This window comes from Eptesicus fuscus, chromosome 20, assembly GCF_027574615.1.
Source record: "Eptesicus fuscus isolate TK198812 chromosome 20, DD_ASM_mEF_20220401, whole genome shotgun sequence".
In the NCBI taxonomy this organism is placed as follows: Eukaryota; Metazoa; Chordata; class Mammalia; order Chiroptera; family Vespertilionidae; genus Eptesicus; species Eptesicus fuscus.
In genome coordinates this window covers 16,619,453-16,641,226 of record NC_072492.1, presented here as the reverse complement: position 1 = coordinate 16,641,226, position 21,774 = coordinate 16,619,453, and the positions used below count along the sequence as shown (strand labels likewise).

The following is a 21,774-nucleotide window of genomic DNA, read 5'->3' as shown; positions in this document are numbered from 1 at the left end:
GGAGGAGCCAGAGAAAAGGCAGATAAAGAGTGAGCCCCCCCCCCCCCCCCCCCCCAGAGCTGCAGTGATATGTGTGAATCTCAGAGAAGAGCTGAAGGAAGAAGACTAACATCTGACCCTCAAACCACCTAAACAACTGCTTAGAATATTACCAGTTGTTTCTCCCAGGATAACCCACATCTGGACTCACTTGGTTGATGAAGAAGGGAGAATGTTAAGCACAAATATAATTATAGCTAATGCAGTGCTTGTAGGAAAACATTCACATTTTTCTCCAACAGGAACGCCTCTTCAATTTTTCCAGTCAAGATAAATGCTTCTAGCAGTTGGGATGTTAACCAACTGAACTGTACACCAAACCCCTTGCTGCTATAGACCCCACAAGGTGAGGACACTAAAAGGGAGGTGTTACAGGCCTCGATGAAGGTCAGAGCTAACCATTCTGAGAAGTCTGAGTCTGTCCACCTTTGCCCCAGGAGGGCCACAGGGAGGCATCCTTCAGGATGTCACAGGTGCAGTCCTGTGAGAGACTCCCTTATTGCACTTAGAAATAAGGCAAAACAAACTAACAAAAATTTGAGGATAAATTTTCCCTTCCTACTTCTCCCCCAACAGAGATTTGGTTTCTCTCATTAGCAGCTGTGCCCAGGCTAACATGGGCTTGGATCACTATACACTTGGCCAACATGACTTCACAGGGTTTGGGAAGTGTTAGGTGACACCACAGCTATCTCAGATTCTCCCATGGAGAAGGCATACCCAGGTTCTGCCAAGTTGTAGGAAAGTCTAAAGCGCTCAGTGGCTTTTGTTCCCCTGGAGCCTGGACACTCTCACTGGCCTACTTTGGTAGAGTTCTGTACTATGGTCACTACTTGCTTCTGATTGTCCAGGACAGAACTCAGCTTGGGGGCAGGATGAACTGAGTTCCTGATTCCCACATCCTTTCCAGCAACTGGAGACAAGAGGGAACATGTTCTGCTGGGAAGAAGCTATTTGCATGCTCGTTTTGTGCAGCATGAAAAGATCAGGACTCTTGTGTCCTGACCAGCCTCAAAGACAGAGGACAAGAATCTAAGAAAGCACAGAGAAAAGAGGATTATTGCTGAGTGACAGCACCAGCCCACATGGGAAGAGGAGCATGGACATACAGAGCTCCTCGGGGGGCAGACTAATTAGTATATATAGGGCAGGCTCGACTCTAAGGGTCACACTGGACAGGCCCCTCCAGGGAGAGCTGGCCCTGGCATATTATGGACTCTGCAGAGACCAAGACAGAGTGGGCAACAGGAGGGCTGAGAACCCATAGGTATTTCTAAGACTAGTGACCAGAGGTGCAATGCCTGGGGCAGGGGTTATTTGTATTTGTTAAATTTTCAAAGCAGAGGCTGGCTGGGCCTTGGGTATTTCTTTGGTGCTTAGAGCACTCTAACAGTGGGTTACTGGGAGCAGAGGTCAGAGCTATGAAGCTACATTGCTGTTCTGTGGAACTAGGGGGAAAACTATTTCTGACTCATCCCCTCTCCCCAGGTGAGCACTCAAAATTGCAAAGATCTGTTCAGGAAGCAAAATACTTCAGTTTATCCCAAGGCTGAAAACAAACAAACTTAAATTGATTAAATCACCACATCACAAAAGGCAGCTATTTTGAAAGACTAACAATGTCACTTGAAAATAAAGTGGGGGCACACAGAAATGGGTTGAGAACACAATGGCTGGAGAGGGAGGAGCTGTAAATACAGCAACCTCCGCGCCACATATCTCAGAGGAGCAGGCTCCTGCACACACGGGCTTCATAATACCAGAGGGTCTATTTGTTCACAATATTAAAGGGCATCTAGAATTAGCTACAGTAAGGGACTGAAAGTTGCCTGAAGAATGGGCACAGAAAGGCTGCGTCCGAAGATGGCCTGTCACTCGGGAGGGTGGAGCTGCTGGGCCTTCCTGTTGACCACTGTCTTGCAAAACTAGAAGAGAAATACAATTATTAAGGAAGCAACAAAGGAAAACAGAAACACTGTAAATCATTGATTGGGGAATTTCAAAAGGAAGAAGGGTGCCAGTTGGTGTGGTGGGGGCGAGAGGGAGAGACAGAAGTCAGGTTCAAGCAGTGACTGAGAAGCTGACATTGTAACAGTCCACTTAATCCTACTCTTATCTCCCAGTTCTCAAGCTGACACATGTGCCAGGGAGAGAGGTTTGCATCACTGCCCGCATCCCTCCCACCCCTGGCCTCCTAGTGCTAGGGGACAGCCAGTTTTTATTTGATAAAATGATCTCTCTGAGACTGATGGAGAACAAGGCCAGGTTTTGTATGTGTGTGTGTGTGGTATTTTTAAAAAATATATATTTTTATTGATTTCAGAGAGGAAGGGAGAGGGAGAGAGAGACAGAAACATCAATGATGAGAGAGAATCATTGATCTGCTGCTCCTGCACACCCCCTACTGGGGAGTGAGCCCGAAACCCAGGCATGAGCCCTTGACCAGAATCAAACCCGGGACCCTCCAGTCCACAGGCTGACGCTCTATCCACTGAGCAAAACCAGCCAGGGCTATGTGGTATTTTTAATATATATGTATATTTATTGTTTTCAGAGAGGAAGGGAGAGGGAGAGAGAGATAGAAACATCAATGTTGAGAGAAAAATCATTGATTGGCTGCCTCCTATACGACCCCTACTGGGGATGGAGCCCGAAACCTGGGCATGTGCCCTGACCAAGAATCAAGCTGTGACCTCCTGGTTCATGGGTTAGTGCTCAACTACAAAGTCAGGTTTTTTCATTCCATGACCAAACCCACTCTGAGCTGCTGGAAAAACAGGTCTGGAGGTGTGTAGGGCACTGGGAGCAATTAGAAGGAAGGGAATTAGGGGAGAGTAACAATATGAAATAAAGGCCATCCCATTCTGGTCCTATGGCTTGGGCAGAAATACTTTCTAAGCTTCTGAAAGATGCTACCTCTGATTAGGACAGCTACTTAGTATGGGATCAGGGGATATAAGGAGGAAGGAAATTAAGCACCAGACACAACAATGAACACCAACAGACTTTCGGGTGGGTTGGGCAGGGATGCTATCAGTTGGGAGTTAGGAACTGCTCTGGCACTGGGTGAGGGTAGGGGGTAAAGAGAATGCCCTAGAATGCCAGCTTCAACATGAAATGGCTCCAGTTAGGAGAGGAAGAGTGATTAGTTGCAGAGAAGCTTCAATTCTGCATCCACCGCCCCCATCCCACCTGTCTCACTACCCTGTGTATGTCTCTTTCTGGATAGTTCTTTGTCCCTGAAATGTACTAACAATCATAATTTCTTCCAGTGGAAGTCCAAAAGCATGACAAGCCTGTGGCAGTCATTGTGATTCCTAGAGAGTAGGATGAGGAATGAAGTTGGTTTTCTGACGGATAGTGAACTGCTGAGGCCTTGAGGACCCAAACTGATGTTAGCACCTATGACATGCACAGTGAGAAACTGGGTACATACAGTGCAGAAGGGAGTGGAGTGGCTTTAGTCATCTGCTGTCATTCCTTTCACTGGGTCCTTTTGTCTCATCTGAAACAGAAAAAGCAAAAAAAAATTAAAGCCTCTTGCTGCTGATGGAACTCCACTACAGATACATCCTGCCAATAGATAGAGTCAATCGGAAGAATAGAGTTCTGCATACATAGAGCCAAAGCTAACGCATGTTATCTATTATTTCTTTGTTCCAAACGCTGTTCTGTAGCATTTGTACATACACAAGCTCTGAAGAATCTGGACTTTTAAGCTACAGCCCTCCTCAGAGTTACGTTTTATTCACTAAAACTTTAATACCAACACATTTTGCAGGGATTCTACCCCAGTAGCGGTAGTTCTCCACTGGGAAACATCCTCAGAATATATTTCTTGCAACATTTCAAACCCATGTGTTCACACACATACATCCCGTATGTCCATGTGGAACATGGGTATGGTAAAAAAAAATTCTCCTGGTCCTCCCCAATTTAGGTAAGAGTTTCCTCAAACATGATAAAAATAATTGCCTGGGTTACTTATATGTAGATTCTTGGGTCCCAGACCTGACAAATCAGAACCTATAGGAGATGGACCATAAGTTAGTCATAAAATCAATCAATCTGACAAGCCTCACTTCTCATAGCCCACAGCAAAGATCATCTGCTCCAAACAGGAAAGTCTATTTTTCAGACACATCTTTGAGTAGGCTCGTAGCTATACCTAGAAAACCTGTTTTCTGTAGATTTTGCTCAAAACTCACTTTTCTGAATGATATCTTTAAATTATTATTGTTCCTGTAACTTGTCTAAAGTAACATCTGTTACTATATTACTTCCTAAGGGTTCAACAAATTCAAGAGTTTCCAACATGACAGATCTGTGAAGGATAAGGGCACTGTCATATTTTTAAAAAGACAAAAACTTACCCTGTGGGATAGGTAGGAATTGGGGGTATTTTGTATGAGCATAATATGTAAGGTAGATATAGAAATAAATATAAATGTAAAAGTTCCCTAGTTTTGTCCTATGAGAAGGCCTGGGAGCACCAACACCCCAATAGTAATGAGCACACCTAGCAGCCACACACCTCCCTCCACTAAAAGGAACCAGGGCTCCTTGGAGATATGGCTGATTCTAGGGTTGAGCCATGGAAAGAACAAGATCAGCCTGGGACACCCTGTTGTGCTTCAGGTGAACAAAGGTAAGTAACCTCACCAATAACTAGACAAAAGGATAGAATACAATGAAAAGAACACAGAATCTTTGACATTCTGGCCTAAAATACATGAACTGGGTCTAATCATGCAGCATCACTGGACAAAGCCAAATTGAGAGACATTCACAAAATGACTAGCCTATAACCCTAAAAAGTGTTAAGGTCATGGATGTCCAGGAAAAACTGAGGAATATCACTAGGTTGAGAGACTAGAGGCTGCAGTGTGAGGTCCTGGATTGTATCCTTTGCTTGAAAGCAGGGGTGGCCCTTTTTCTGCCAAGGGCCATTTGGATATTTATAACATCATTCGCAGGCCATACAAAATTATCAACTTAAAAATTAGCCTGGCCGCTATGGCTCAGTGGTTGAGCATGAACTAAGAGGTCACCTGTTTGATTCCCAGTCAGGGCACATGCCAGGGTTGTGGGCTCAATCCTCAGTGGGGTGCATGCAGGAGGCAGCCTATTGATGTTTCTCTCTTAGCAATGTTTCTATTTCTTTAGCCCTCTCCCTTTCTCTCTCTCTAAAATAAAAATCAATAACAACATTTTAAAAAATGAGCCTGCTATATTTGGTCAAACATCTAACTCATCCTTAATACCTTGGCAGGGCCAGACCACAGGATTTCATGGGCCTAATATGGCCAGATGTTCCCCACTCCTGCTTTAAAGGAATGGAGTCTCTGGATAAAGAAGTAATGTATTCTTGCCATTTTCTAGAAGTCTGAAATTATTTAAAAAGTTCTAAAAAGACAAAAACGTGGCCTGGCCGGCATGCTCACTGGTTAAGTGTTGACCTATGAACCAGGAGGTCTCGGTTTGATTCCGGTCAGGGCACATGCCCGGGTTGTGAGCTCAGGCCCCAGTGTGGGGCGTGCAGGAGGCAGCCTATCAATGATACTCTCTTATCATTGATGTTTCTATCTCTCCCTCTCCCTTCTTCTCTGAAATCAATAAAAAAACAAAAACATGCTTATTAAATGTCAGCTCATTAAAGATCACATACATTTTCAATAATCAGAGAGTCAAGTAATTTAATATCATGGGAGCAAAGTCCCTTGGGCCTCACCTAGATCCCTGTATACCCTGAGAGTTCAATGCTAATGCAAAGCCAGGTCCTGTTTTCCTACTGCTTGAAATAAGATGCAACTTCCCATCAGGGAACCTGATAGTTTCCCCTACTCTCAGAGACAAGGTGGCCCAGCAGGGTGCCACTGCAATAAAAGTGCATTATTTTATTCTTACAAGAGAACCGACGCACGACATTCGTGCACTGGGGGGTGTCCCTCAGCCCGGCCTGCGCCCTCTCGCAGTCTGGGACCCCTCCGAGGATGTCTGTTTGCTGGCTTAGCTGGCAGTCAGACATCCCTCTCACAGTCCGGGGCTCTTGCAGTCCAGGACCCCTCGCTCCTTACCACCCGCCTGCAGCGGAGGCGGGAGAGGCTCCTGCCACTGCCACTGCGCTCACCAGCCGTGAGCCCAGCTTCTGGCTGAGCCTTGCTCCACCTGTGGGAGCGCACTGACCACCAGGGGGCAGCTCCTGCATTAAGCGTCTGCCCCCTGGTGGTCAGTGCATCATCATAGTGATCAGTCATAATGGTCACTTAGGCTTTTATATATATAGATGCCTAAGAATGCTTATTTTGTATTTCCTGGGGCCTAAGTGACACGAGAGATTTTTAAAATATATATTTTATTGATTTTTTACAGAGAGGAAGGGAGAGGGATAGAGAGTTAGAAACATCGATGAGAGAGAAACATCGATCAGCTGCCTCCTGCACAGCCCCTACTGGGGATGTGCCCGCAACCAAGGTACTTGCCCTTGACCGGAATTGAACCTGGGACCCTTGAGTCTGCTGGCTGACGCTCTATCCACTGAGCCAAACTGGTTAGGATGACATGAGAGATTTTATCTGAAGTTTGTAGTATTCCTTGGATCAAGCCACTGTACTACACACACACACACAGTTGAGAAACATGAAAATAGAAACTTCTACTTGTTTTTTTTCCCCCTCTACAGTGGTTTCCTCTAGGAATAAGGCCAGGGGTTGGAGGAAAGGGACTTTAATTTATCTATTTTATTTACTTATATGAACTTGTATTTTTAAATATTTTCTAGGTCTTTTGAAAATTGCTTTTAACATTATGAAACACTCCTTTGACCTAAAAAGTAGTAAAATTTTTGTGATGTTGCACTACAGTTTTGCAAGATACTGCCATTGGAAGAAACAACTCTCTTATTTCTTATAACTGGCATGTGAATATTACACTTATATCAAAATAAAATGTTGTTAAAAAACAAAGCTAGTTTAAAAAACACACACACGACAGTTTAAGAGACTGAAAAGTAACCACGAGCCAGTTAGCATTCCCTAAGGAACACAGATATGAGGCACATGTGGAATTGTTTTTAGAACCTGTTTAGAAAGCCTCTCTATAAATAGATTCAGCCCTTTGGGAAAGCAAGTTGGCAATAAATAGCAAGAGTCTTAGATTCTGTAATTCCATTTGTAGGAATTTATTCTGAGGAAATAATCCTAATTACAAAAAAAAAAGCACAAAAATGTTGATCACAGCATTATTCACAACAGTGAGAACCTGTAAACAACACGAAGGAAAATTCAACATAGGGTAAATGACAGAGAACAGAGTAACATGTATGCTGTAGTCAGAAAGATGTATGTTAAGTTTTTTTAATGGGAAAATGCTTCGTTATAATGTTCAGAAAAAAGGTAAGATAACCACCTGGCACATGTAATACAATCATAACTACATAAGTGTGTAGAAATCCCTGGGCTGGTAGCTTGGTTGGCATGTCATCCCGATACACCAAGGTTGTGAGTTCAATCCCTGGTCAGAGCATATACAAGAATCAACCCATGTATGCACAAATAAATGGAACAACAAAATTGATCTCTCTAATTTTTAAAAAATGTGTAGAAAAACTTACAAATGCAGGAATGTTTCCAGTGGTTGTCTTTTTTTTTTTTTTTAATATATTTTATTGATTTTTTACAGAGGAGGAAGGGAGAGGGATAGAGAGTTAGAAACACCGATGAGAGAGAAACATCGATCAGCTGCCTCCTGCACACACCCTACTGGGGATGTGCCCGCAACCAAGGTACGTGCCCTTGACTGGAATCGAATCTGGGACCCTTCAGTCCACAGGCCGACGCTCCATCCATTGAGCCAAACCGGTCTCGGCTCCCGTGGTTGTCTTTAAATGCTTCGAGTACAGTGATATTTTTCCTTTCTACTTTTCACAAAAATATTCAATGCCTATATATTACCTTAATATTGAGAAATGAAACTGCATTTTAAAAGAAAATAACGCTATTCCCATATTTCAAGATGTTGTGGAATGTTCTGGGTGGTCTGCCCTGGGATCAATCATTGCCAGGCAGGTCAGAGGGAATTTAGGTTCCATTGAACAGCATCATCTTCCATATGTAGGGATCCCTCAGCCTCAAAGTCCTAGTTCTGCCTCCTATCGACACAATGGGAATCTCAGATTCTAATCTTCCATGGCCCAGCAGGTGAGCTAGGTACCAAGTGGTTTCCTTTATCAGCCTAACCCTGAGAACTTATTCAGGATGGGGCAAAAGTAGGCTTACAGCCGAAACCGGTGTGGCTCGGTGGATAGAGCGTCGGCTTGCGGACTGAGGGGTCCCAGGTTCGATTCCAGTCAAGGGCATGTACCTTGGTTGTGGGCACATCCCCAGTGGGGAGTGTGCAGGAGGCAGCTGATCGATGTTTCTAACTCTCTATCCCTCTCCCTTCCTCTCTGTAAAAAATCAATAAAATATATTAAAAAAAAAAAAAGTCGGCTTACAGTTGTGAGTAGGTTGGAGCTGTGATACATGAAACATGGAGATTATTCTTGTATTATTAATTGTATTATTTGCCACATGAACAACTATAAACCTACTTTTGCCCCACCCTGTATTTACCACAATTCCAAACTGGAAACTAGGTGTAGTGTTCTGCAAGGCACTTCACTGCAACCCAGAGTTTAAGACTTAAAATCTAAAACTGATGGTGTTCCCTCAGTCAAAAAGCCATATGAAGCAAGGGCCTCTGCACTAAGATTCAGGTGATGTGAAAGGGACAGGCACATTCACATGCAAGCACACGAACTGGGAGGTGAGCTACAGGGAGGCTCAGAGACAGCCCCCAAGGTGGACCAGAAAGACCAAGTCCAGAAAGGAAGGATAATGGAGGGATCAGGAGACTCATGGAGCCGACAAGGACTTAGAGAGAAAGGTCCACAGGGAAGGCTGGGGGGAAAATTGTGGCAGAATCTGTTGTTTTTAGTAATTTAAAAAAATTACTTATTGATTTTAGAAAGAGAGGAAGGGACAGAGAGAGAAACATCGATTTATTGTTCCACTTATTTATGCATTCATTGGTTGATTTGCACGCCCCTACTGGGGATCAAGACTGCAACCCAGGCATGTGCCCTTGACTGGAATTGAACCTGGGACCCTTCAGTCCGCAGGCTGACATTCTGTCCATTGAGCCAAACCAGCTAGGGCCACTGGTTAATTCTTACATGTGCCCTGACCCAGATCGAACCCACAACCTTGGTGTATCAAGACGATGCTCTAACCAACTGAGCTATATGGCCAGGGCCCTCTTTTTATATCCTCACCCAAGGGTATGTTTTCAATGATATTAGAGATGGAGGAAAGGAGAGGGAGAGAGAGAGAGAAACTGATGTGAGAGAGAAATATCTATCAGTTGCCTCCCGTACATGTCCTGACTGAGGATTAAACCTACAACCTGGGTATGTACCCTAACCAGGAATCGAACCTGTGACCCTTTGGTGCACGGGACGATGCTCTAACCAACTGAGCCACACCAGCCAGGGCCCTCAGCAGAATCTTAATCACGTGCACAGAATCTTTAGTGTTTTTCAGTAAATGTTCTAGATAGTCTAGTAAATAGGGAAACAAATTTTCTTAAAAATTTTTAAATGAGTTCTCCTCTCCCAGGCTCATTATCTACAGAATTAATGGCTAAAGGACCAGGAGGCAGTTGGTTCAGTGAACTAGAGGGTATCCTTCACTTCTTTGAGTCTCAGTTTCTCTATCTATAGAATAAATAATACCTATTAATAATACTATGACAGGTTGCCATGAAGATTTGATGACATAAGACATGCAAAACTCTTACTACACATGATAACGACACAGTGAGACTTCAATAAATGTTAGTTTCTAGTAATAATAAAAATGATGTTTTTATTACCACTATGTTTAGGAGATAGGGAGTTCCCCATAGAAACATCCCCATAGATACAGGAGGTGATCAAGCACATGCTGGTGGGGAGGCTGTGGAGAGGACTCAAGCACTAGACATATAATTGGACTAAGTGACCTTTAAGGTCCTCCTTCCACTTTCATGACTAGGAGTCTCTTAAGAGAGCAAGAGAAAGGGAGAGGGAGAAAAAAGGGAGAGAGGCAGGGATATACGGAGGGAGGTAAAAGGGAGAGAAAAGATCACTTTCCTACAAGGACACATTTCCTGACATTTTTCTTTTTAGAGCAAAGGACTAATCTCTTGATCCCTCGTTTCTCAAATTCTTGAGTCTCATTCAAGAATGGTGGGTACAACAGAGACTAAAGTTAAAGCAGCGGTGACTGTGGCGTTATAGTGACCCCTCATAACTCACCAAAATATCTACCCACACTAGACTACTATGCACTGATTTAAAGAATAACAGTTATAAAAAAATAAAGAGAAAGAAAGAAAAAGAGTAACAGTTATAGCCCTGACTGGTGTGGATCAGTTACTTAAGTGTAGTCCCACACTCCGAAAGGTCAACAGTTCCATTCCCTGTCAGGACATGTGCCCAGGTTGTGGGTTTGATCCCCAGTCGAGGCTGGTGTGGGAGGTAGCCGATTAATGTTTCTCTCTCACGTCGATGTCTCTCTCTCTCCCTCTCCCACTCTCTCTCTCTAAAATCAATGAAAACATATCCTCAGGTGAGGATTAAAAAAAAAATTAAAATTCCTATTGCAAACTTGCAATGAATCATGGGAGATTGAATATATGCATTTATTGCTATTTCTCCCCCAAACTCAACTAAAATGACAGTAAAAGGATACAGGTATAAAGCCATGAAGACAATTAGAACAGAGGAGACAACAGCAACTAACAGATGATAACAAAATTTTGGAAGATGAAAAATAGATTGAATAGTGACTAATTCTCAGAGGAGCCTGGCCTGACATCTAAATGCTGGTGAGGAGGGAGCCAAGGAGGAGCAGACCAATTTGTGCTGTAGGAACTGGAAGCACTTCTGAAGGTGGGAGTGGAGGTGGAGTTGAAAACAGGTGACTTGTTTGAAAGTCCAAATAAAGAACAGTTCAGTCCTAGTTGGTTTGGCTCAGGGAAGAGAGCATGGGCCTGTGGACTGAAGGGTCCTGGGTTCAATTCTGGTCAAGGGCATATGCCTGGGTTGCGGGCTCAATCCCCAGGAGGGGACGTGCAAGAGGCAGCCGATCAATTTTTCTCTCATCATTGATGTTTCTATCTTTCTCTCCCTCTCCATTCCTCTCAATCTATAATAATAAAAGTATAATATGCTAATTAGACCAGACGTCCTTCCAGACAACCTTCTGGATGAAGCCAGGGTGCGCGGGAAGCCGATGCTGGCAGCCGGGGAAGGAAGGCCTATTCTTGCACGAATTTCATGTATTGGGCCTCTAGTAAAAATATAAAAAAAAGAACAACAAAAAGAACAGTTCAGCCCTGGCATTCCCTCCCCCAGTTCTCACAGTCAAGCAACCAGCCCTCTTCCTACCACAGCAAAGCCAGCACCTGGGAATGTATACACAACAGTAGTGCCTTGGCAATTTTCTTGAATGCACCTCCTATTACAATATATTAGATTCTCAATTGTATAGTCTTCAGAGTACTGTTACCATAAAAGCATTGAACTACAGAGAAATTACCAATATAGGAACTAAATAGTGATGTCTTCAATGTCTCATACTACTATTTTCATCAACCTGGTAAAAAATGTCTGCAATATATTCATCAGTTCTCTTTACCTGATTCAATGGAAGACAGGTATTTAACTTCAACAACCTTATTTCTTTTTTAAAATTGATTTCAGAGAGAGAAAGGGAGAGGGAGAGAGAGGTAGAAACATCAACGATGAGAAAATGTTTTAAAAAAATCAATGAGAAATCACTGATTGGCTGCCTCCTGCATACCCCCTACTGGGGATCAAGCCTGCAACCGAGGCATGTGCCCTGACTGGGAATTGAACCATGACCTCCTGGTTCATGGGTCAACGCTCAACAACTGAGCCACACTGGCTGGGCAACAACTGTCATTCTTCTTCTTTTTTTTTTAATGTTTCTTTTATTGATTTCAGGGAGGAAGGGAGAGGGAGAGAGAGAGAGAAACATCAATGATGAGAGAGAATCATTGATTGGCTGCCTCCTGCACGCTCCCACTGGGGATCAAGCCTGCAAACCCGGCATGTGCCCTTGGCTGGAATTGAACCCAGGACACTTCAGTTCACAGGCCAATGCTCTATCCACTGAGCCAAACCAGCCAGGGAAACGACTGTCATTCTTAAGCATGAGTATCTTCATGCTAAGTTAATTAGTATTTCTTAAAGCTTTATTCTTTCATAACATCTGGGCAACAAGCATTTAAAGTCACAAATAATGCAGAATTAAATTCTGTTACGGTTACATAATTCATTTGGTAATTAGTTGCCCAAGATGCACAGTAGAGTCACAATACTATACAGCTTCATTCTTAAATGTGGCCAAGGACCACTAGTCATTTGAGGAAAGTCCCTAATGCAAAACACAGAGTACAACAAGAAAAAGGAGCTATGAGGAAACAAAGACTATTCTTTGGAGCAGAGACACCTCACAAACCAAATACAAAAACAAAAAACTGTAGCTTTAGAAAAGGAAGATAATGCATGTAGGAAAAAAGAAAAAGTACTTAAAAAAAACAAAACCCCAGCTGGTTTGGCTCAGTGGATAGAGCATCAGCCTGCAGACTGAAGGGTCCTGGGTTTGATTCAGGTCAAGGGCATATGCCCAGGTTGTGGGCTCAATCCCCAGTAGGGGGCGTGCAGGAGGCAGCCGATCAATGATTCTCATCACTGATGTTTCTCTCCCTCCCTCCCTCCCTCCCTGTCTCTCTCTCTCTCTCTCCCTCCCCCCTCCCTCTTTCCCTTCCTTCCTTCCTCTCTCTCTCTCAATTAAAAAAATCTTTTTAAATTATAAAAAAGCCCTGGCCTGCGTAGCTCAGTTGGTTGGGTGTCATCCTATGCACTAAAAGGTTGCTGGCTCAATTCCCAGTCAGGGCACATGCCCAGGTTTCGGGCTCGGTCCCCAGTGGGGGGGCATGCAAGAGGCAGCCAATCAATGATTCTCTCTCATTATTTCTGTCTCTCCCTTTCCCCTCTCTATAAAATCAATACATATTTTAAAATAAATTAAAAAAAGGTATTGTACAGTTGCTAACAGGGTCAAAATATGTTATACAGTAAATGGATTTGGCTTTGCTTTCTCTGCAAACTATTTTTAAAATTCCAATTCCAAACAGGGATTCCTGCATTTGTAGTCATCCTGGAGGAGAGGGGTCATCCAAGCTTTTGGCACAGTTTTCCAGAGAATGAAGAAACATGCAAAGACAAGGGGTGGGAGTTAAAAAAGAACTTTCTAATGATGAAGGCTCTCTAAGTTCAGATCTGAGGGAGGCAGATCCAGTAGATCCTCTGGCAAGTTCTCCCAGGTCCAAGAATTCAAATTCTACCCACAGCAAAAGGCAGCCTGCAAACACTTCCATGAGCCTGTGTACTTTAGGATGGCATTTGTTAGTCAGCGGGTGGCTGAAGCTCCAGACTAAAGCCCCGAAGGCTCTGTGATCCATTTAGTAACTTTGTCTTTTCTTTTTGTCCGGACTAGGGCGACAAAAAAAACTCAGGCCTCTCTTACATAGTCAGAATGGCCAGAGCCCTGGATGTTAAATTCTACCACTCCTGAAGATCTTTAGCCAAAGAATCAGAAATTGTGTCCAAAATACTACCACTTCCTGCCAAACGTAGCTGAATGAATAACCGAAACATCTGCCTTCAACAGGAACTAACTCAGCATACCACTTAACCTGTGAGTCAGCCCAGGAAGTGTCATCCTGGAGTTAAGAACAACTTCCCTGGGGGCTCCAGAGGAAGGAAGGGCTCCTGGGCCAGGCAGTATGGGGCACCACAGCACCCAGGCCTGGGTCTCACCCTAGGACCTGCTGGAGAGCCAGACAAGGCCATGCAGAGCAATGTCTGCCAGACACCCAGGCTCTGTGCCAACCCACCCAAGGCAAAAAGAGAGAAATGGACGGAAGATCTTATGAAAAAGAGCTTTCTCCCTTATTTTTAGCCCCAAGCAAGAAGGAGGGGCCCAAAAAAAAAAAGGGGGGGGTGGCAATGGTAAGATATGTACACATATAATACCTTAATAAACACACACACACACACACACACACACAAAAAAAAAAAAAAAAAAAAGAAGGAGGGGCCCAAATGGCATTTAGAGGGAGGAGAAGAGGCAGAGTGATTAAGAGCTATGGCTCTAATGCTGACCTTATCACCAGCAGGCTGTGTGACCCTGGGCACGTGTTGAACTCTCAGAGCCTCCAGCTTCTTATCTGAGGGTGGGGATCAGAGTGGTGCCTACTCATGGGTGTTGTGAGGCTCACAGGAGATGGTGTACAGAAAAGCCCTCAGAACAGTGCCTTACTCAGTGAGTACGTAATGTTATTTATGATGATCTCCTCAGAGTGAGCCTTGCAGGCAGCATCTCCAAACGTTAGATCTTCAGGCTCCCATGGAGCAGACTCCAGACTCAAAACCACCTAACAGAGTAGTTAATTCTGTGCTGTTGTGTCCTCTGTGGGTCGTGTGTGTGGTATTCACAATCAGCCTGCCTCCTCCCAGGGTCACCTCCATCTCGAGCCCAGCACGATTCCCCCACCTGGCTCTGAAGAAGCACCGCAGCAACTGTATTACTCACTTGGCATCCAGCACGTCCTGCCATATTTGTCTCTCTGGATATGCCAAGACCTCAACTAGAGTGCAAATTCAAGAGCACAAGCTGTTTTCCTTATAGTTCCCAGATTGCCTGGCATCAGGCCTTACCCACAGCAGACACTGACACATTCCTAGAACCACAGAACAGTGCCCTCAGTGAACCGTTCCAGCACGACAGTCCCCTTCACATGTAGTCGAGAGCCCAGAGTCTCCTGTGGGCATTCACTTACCTCATCCAGCTGTCTCTTCGTCTCTTCTTCCATCCTTCGAATGTCGTCCATGGTCAGGTCAACCCACTTATCGAGCCAACAGAACAGCTGCCTGTGGAAGTTTGTAAACAGACGCTTCTCTTGCTATAAAAAGGAGGGAACCCAGTTAGAACCCAAGAGGTGAAGGCCACTGTTGTAGCTCCCCTCCCTATAATCTCTGAGCCAATATCCACACTTTATTTTTTAGTTTTTTGACCATTCTTTTAAAAAAATGTTTTTGTTGATTTTTAGAGAGGGGAAGGGAGCAGGATGAGAGAAAAACATCGATTAGCTGCCTCCTGCATACCCCCTAGTGGGGATCGAGCCTACAATCCAGGTATGTGCCCTGACCAGAAATCGAACCAGTGACCTCTTGGTTCAAGAGTTGACACTTTACCACTGGGCCACCCGGCCGGGCCAATGCCCACACTTTAATGGGGAGGTGGGGGAGAAGTGATGCCTGGCTGGCTTATCTAGATCAGCCCTCCAGTCCCATAGGGTCAGTGACTTTTGCTTTCACAAGTCTAATAGGTATGGCTTTGAGTGGGAGGGGGCCCCCAGGAGAAAATGGGTGTCTACCTCACAGCTGGGCCCTGTGCCCAAAATGCTACCTAGACAGCAACCTATGAGCTCACAGCTAAGCCAAGGCCCCAAAACAACTGTGCCAAGTTTCCTTCTTGTCTCTGAAGACTAAAGCCAGGTTAAAACTGGCCAACAGCAGCTATAAAATATAGCGCAAGAGTGAGGCTCTAACACATCAGGAAAAAAAGCTATAAAAACTCCTTATATTTGCCTAGTTCAGTAATTCAGGGCACTGGAGAATTTGGCTCACAGTGCCTCTTGCCTTTTGGCTTCAAGAAAAGACAGAGGCCGAAACCGGTTTGGCTCAGTGGATAGAGCGTCGGCCTGCGGACTGGAAGGTCCCAGGTTCGATTCCGGTCAAGGGCATATACCTTGGTTGCGGGCACATCCCCAGTAGGGGGTGTGCAGGAGGGAGCTGGTCGATGTTTTTCTCTCATCGACATTTCTAGCTCTCTATCCCTCTCCCTTCCTCCCTGTAAAAATCAATAAAATATATATATATATATATAAAAAGAAAAGACAGAGACTGAGTTTTATCTGTATTTCAATCATAGCAAGCCTCTTCCTGTTTCCTTTTTTTTTTTTTTTGCCTCAGTTTCCTTCCCTGTCACATGTGGTGCCCTTGGATGGACAGCATTAAACTGTGAGACAGTTAAGTATAAGGATACGTGGGGGTCTGGGAAATCAAACTGAAATATTTGAATGTCATCTACCCTAGGATACAAGTCACATGGGTTGTATGATCTTCTCTTGGGCAAAACACCCCCCACCAACCCATAAAACTGGGAAGGCCTCACCTGGTCACTTACCTTATGTATAAAGTTTTCCACTTTGTTCTGCAGGCCCCACCACTTGAACTTGACAGTAACCAGCTTGTATGCACACATGTATGGGCACTCTTTCTGATTTACAAGTTCTTGCTGTATTAGAAACACATCCACAGGCAGGCAGGTAACTAACAGGACTGACCTCTGGCTCTCCCTTAGCCCAGCCCCAGCCATTGGGAGAGGCCCACCCACACGGGGTCCATCCCCCTGGTGGTGAGGATGTGAACTGCACCTTCCAATTGGGGCCCAAGGGTCCTCGGCCTGTTTTCATAGATTTAAATTTTGCTGGGTCTTCCTCTGCCTTGTAATCCTGAGAAATGGTAGAGTTGGGGGAGGGAGGAAGACAGAGAGGGAGGAAAGGAGGAAGAAAGAGACAGGGAGAGAGAGAGAGATAGGGAGATAAAGGGAGGGAGAGAGGGATCAGATTTTCCATCAAAGTACACTTCATGCCAATCTTAATGCTGATGGTGCACAGAAAATACGGGAAAATATTATAAACAGGATATAGAACTGTTACATTTGCCTCAGAGGAGTGTTCTGGTGGCCTTCTCTGCCAGGATTTGTGTTCAGTTCTACCATATCAAAGTGTCACCAGACTGTTTGAGCAGGCATGTATTCTACTGTCTAAAACGGATTTTCAACCTGGGGTGAGCATCCAAATTACCAGGGACAGCTTTTTAAATATACAGATTTCTGAGCTACTCCACCTAAAACCCAATGAATAAGAATATCTGAAGGTAAGGACAGAATGGGTTTTTGTGTGTTTTTTTTACCTCTGGAGGTGACTCTAAAAGCACAGCCAGCGCTAAGAACAACTGGCTATCATTCCTGAGATATAAGCTGACCTCTGGCTTCTTTTCTTTTTTTAAACTGTCTCATTTTAATAAAATAATTATTAGAAATGTTCAATGTATCGAACATAAAATGTTCAATTATAGTATCCTCGTGTATTTTTGTCAGTTTCACTTCACTGATGTAGAATGCAGTCAATGCTGTGTGTTAACCATAATAAAAGCTTAATCTTTGGCTGTTCCTCTGCATTGACTGTAGGCTCATGAAAAGCAAACTCATAGCAACTACCTAACAAAAATAATGACATTAACAAATCAGACATACACACAGTGATAAAATATTTCCCAAAGCTAAGGAGGTTATTTATGTATGCTTTAAAAAAATAAGTCTTCCCTACCTCTGCTTCTCTCCATTCACATTCACATGAAACAACCAGAGTTGACAAAATACTTGAAGTCATACTCTTTGCTAGTATTTCTGTTTGAGAAATATTTGTGTATGTATGTTCACTTTGAGAAAATCCATCAAGCTGCACACTTATGATATATTCACTTTGCTATATATATCCCTGGGATACGGAGAGCAAACAATATTCAAATTCCTGTTCCCTGATTCCATCAGGCCTGTCAGGCAGGAAGAGTACTGAATGAGGGAGAACTACCCTTTCCTTTCCTGAACAAATACCTCCTGTGAGCACAGCAGTGAGCAGGGAAGACCAGGTCCCTGCGCTCTCCACCTGCATGGTCAAGCAGTGGACCGTCCTTTGCTAGGCACCTGCTGCCATGTTTGTTACTCTGAGAAGCAACTACCAACTTGTTGAGGGCAGGGGACTTGTCTTTTCACATATCTGGAACATTCCTTGCATGGAACACACAAAACAGAATACTCCAAACACAACAGGCAGGCACTAAATGTTTCTTAATTACTGGGTTGGAAAATAAATTTGAGAACTAGTTTCAGGCTAAGTGTCATTTCAGCAGGGCAAATCAACCTCAGGACTACCAATAGTACCTACACTGTCCAGTGATAATTTCCAGAGGCCAAACAGGACACACACATCTGGGCCACTATTTCCCTGGTGGTGTTCCCAGGTCTAGACAAGGGAATTCTTAATACTAATTTTAAAAATAAAACAAGTAATACCCAAGAGAGAACTTCCCATTTAGCCACGTTGGGTCTGGTTCCCCGATTTCTCTGACACTTAGAAGTCATTTCTGCATCTCAAAGGCTAACCACATCTCTAAAGAGTTCCTACCTTGCTAAGTACTTGGCTTCGATCTGCAATGTCTATATATACGGTTTCCACATGTTTCCATGTCTCAGACTCCAGTTTATGCACCTGCAGGAACAAGGAGCACCACTGTGTAGTTTTTGTCAGCTATAAAGCACCCTTTTCCCAGAAGGGACACCTACAAACAGCTATTCCCATAGCTAGAGATGTGAGATTTCTATGGGTAAAGAATTACAAAGAAAATTATTCAAAGGAATGGGAAGATGAATTTTAAGTGGGCACACATTTGAGAACTAATGCTCTGATTTTTCAGCCTAAGGACCACTTCAGCAGGCCAAAACACTCTCGGGGCTCCCTGTAGTACCTATATTATCTCCACATGTTTCCCCTTTGTAAAGACGATAAAACACTCACGGAAATATTGCCTGCTTAGCCATATACTGTTTATTTGGATGCTTTTAATAAATTAACTCAAACAGGTTGTACATATACATGATATGAAATTATGATACAAATTCAAAATGTACAAAGGATATGATACAGAGTAATTCTTTGTCTTGTTTATCTCCCAGTCCTCTCCAGAGTTAACACCACTGCTACCAGATTCCATGCACTTACAAACATCTATGTGTTAAGATCTTTCTTTTAATACAAATGGTAGCACATAATACACACCATTTTGCATCCTGCTTTCTCTTTTTTTTTTTTTAAAATATATTTTATTGATTTTTATAGGGAGGAAGGGAAAGGGATAGAGAGCTAGAAACGTCGATGAGAGAGAAACATCAACCAGCTGCCTCCTGCACACCCCCCATTGGGGATGTGCCCGCAACCAAGGCACATGCCCTTGACCGGAATCGAACCTGGGATCCTCCAGTCCGCAGGCCGACGCTCTATCTACTGAGCCAAACCGGTTTCGGCTTGCATCCTGCTTTCTTAAACAATGAACAATATATCTTGAAGATTTTTCCCTATTGGTTCTTTTTTCTATTGGTTCTTCATAATGTTTGCAAAATATACCACTATAAGGCTGAACCAGAATTTATTTAAGTGTTCTACTGGTGGACTCTTGTATTGTTTTTAATCTTTGACTACACAAAGAATGTTACAGTGAATCTTCCTGTATATAAGTTATTTCACGCATGTGTTAACATAACTGTATGATAAATTCCTAGGTGTAGAATTTCTGGGGTAAAGGATAGATGTATTTTAAATTTGAGGAGTTACTGGGAAATTGTACTCTATAGAGGCTGTAATCCTGATGTTTTAAAAATATAGCTCCCCTGTACCAGAAGTTGCATTTTAGATCAATCCCAATACAATGAAAAGGCCCTATAAGGAGTCTTAGAGATCATATTTTGCAAATCAGAGACAGAGCAATCCCATGCCGGTAGGACAGGCCTAGGCAGAGGCCATCACCCAGCAAGCCAGGAAAAGGAAAGCACAGAGCAGACCCCGTGGCAGGGATGGACAAGCGACAGGGCAGAGTCTCAATACTCTGCCCTGAAGCTTGGGAGCCGCTGGAACTCTTGGGAAGTGCTACTTACATTCTCCTGGTGGCCAAGATCGGGTTTGTGCCAGGTTTCAATTTTAATCAGAAAGTCTTCTTTCATGTACTCATTCTGGAAGAGGGGAAAAACACCTCATGGTCACCAGGCTCAAAGTTGAAAATTAAAGATTACTGGATCAGAGACTCCAACCTCTGCCTTATAATAACAGCTAACTTTACTGGGAGCCCACAGCATGCTAGGCATGCATTATCTCACTTCATCCTCACCACAGCCAACAAGGTCTGTAGTAATTTATAGATTACTACCTTATGCACAGGGTGCTAATAATTAGTAGTGTGGGAAGAACAGAGGAAGACTTCCTAACCCACCAAAAATGTTCATCACTACGCCATTCCCCCCAGCCAACCTTTTGCTGAGGTCCATAGTTCTCTTCTCAGCAAATGAACTCTTCATGCTAATTACTATCTTCTTCCCTTAGTGCTTTTTCAAAATTACAACTAAGCAAAGGAGGAACACATTAGTCCAATAATTCCTTAGCAGGGATTGGGTTCCCAAGAACTGCCTATGTTGACCAACAGGGACATGGCACTGGATGAGGATGCTGAAAGGTGGGGAGAAGGGGCAATGACACAGGGGATGGGCATGGAAGAGAAACCCTGCTGACTTCATAATTATGCTATGGGTCAGTGTTCACTGGGGTCAATAGATGCCCAGTGGGAAGCCCCACTCAGGTCAGCTGAACTGAAGTTCTGTGCAAACCTGAAAGGCATGGCCTGGAGCGAGTAGGGAAGAGCCTTGGTTCCTTCTGAACATGTGAGAGCCAGAGCAGGATGCCATGGTCCTGACTGCTGCACCTTACAAAGCCACATGCCAAGGCAGCTTAAAGAAAGAGGCTTCTTTGCCAATTAATAGGTTCTTCCTTAGAACTGAAAGGATTAACCCTTTGCACTCGCTTGCTTTTTTCTTGAGCTGCTACCAATGCTCACCGTGTCGAGTCACACTCGACATCCGAGTGCAGAAGGTTAAGCCTCAACAACTCCAAAAGTCACCCAAGAGAAAGAGGAATACCTGGTAACCTCCAGTGCAGTTAAATTTTTATTTCTTCTTTCTTAGAAATCATCTACAATTCCACCCTCCCCTCCTCTCCCCCCCCTTGGAAAATACTTACTGTAATAACTGTTCCAAGGCAAGGACATGGAAAGAAGAGAGAAAAAGTTTAATGAGGATGAATGAATATCTGCCCCTCAGCCCCAGAGATCACAATAGCAAAGAGTTCTCCACTCCCTGGGGCTTATCCACAGTCACCCTCCAATTCCCAGTGAGTGCATTTGGTACCTCAAATGCATCAACCCTCAAGTTTCAATCATATGAAAGTCCCTTAAGACCAAATCTGGGACTTAATTAAAGGAATGACACTATTGGCTCCTTGAGATTCTCTCTAGTTGAGCAAGGAGGCGGACTGGCTCTGAGGAGCTGAAGCAATGAGACCCACCGCTCCGTCTCAGAGCATCCCCTGGTGTCCCCCTCACTGCAGGGGCACAGAGCAGGGCGCTTTAGGGCAGGCACGTCTATCTGCCTCCTCCATCCCTCCTCTCACTGTAACCAAACCTCTCACCCTCTATACTCCTGCTCATTGTAATGAGACCCCCTCGGAAAGCACGGTTCAATTATTTATCAGAGAAAATGACTGCAGCTCTAATGTCACTGGGGAACGGACCAGCTCTCCTCCTGACAACAGCCTGGATCATTCTGTACCCTCTGAATTTAGAGTTATCTCAATTTCTGATGAATGCCACACTGCCATGTTTGGACATTTATAGGA

The 21,774-nt window shown here is 44.0% G+C and overlaps 1 protein-coding gene across 1 annotated transcript in view; it reads right to left on the bottom strand.

The window, feature by feature from the left end:
- Positions 1-1,550: 1,550 nt before the first annotated feature.
- PITPNA (phosphatidylinositol transfer protein alpha) overlaps positions 1,551-21,774 on the bottom strand; it is a 39,369-nt gene continuing 19,145 nt past the window's right edge. The window contains exons 5-12 of the mRNA XM_008147875.3: positions 21,121-21,128; positions 19,989-20,063; positions 18,466-18,549; positions 16,651-16,728; positions 16,401-16,511; positions 14,992-15,114; positions 3,476-3,544; positions 1,551-1,964 (exon numbers count right to left, since the gene is read on the bottom strand). Of these exons, the coding sequence (XP_008146097.1) occupies positions 3,500-3,544; positions 14,992-15,114; positions 16,401-16,511; positions 16,651-16,728; positions 18,466-18,549; positions 19,989-20,063; positions 21,121-21,128 (524 nt within the window). The 3' untranslated portion in view covers positions 1,551-1,964; positions 3,476-3,499. The remainder of the gene's footprint in view (positions 1,965-3,475; positions 3,545-14,991; positions 15,115-16,400; positions 16,512-16,650; positions 16,729-18,465; positions 18,550-19,988; positions 20,064-21,120; positions 21,129-21,774) is intronic.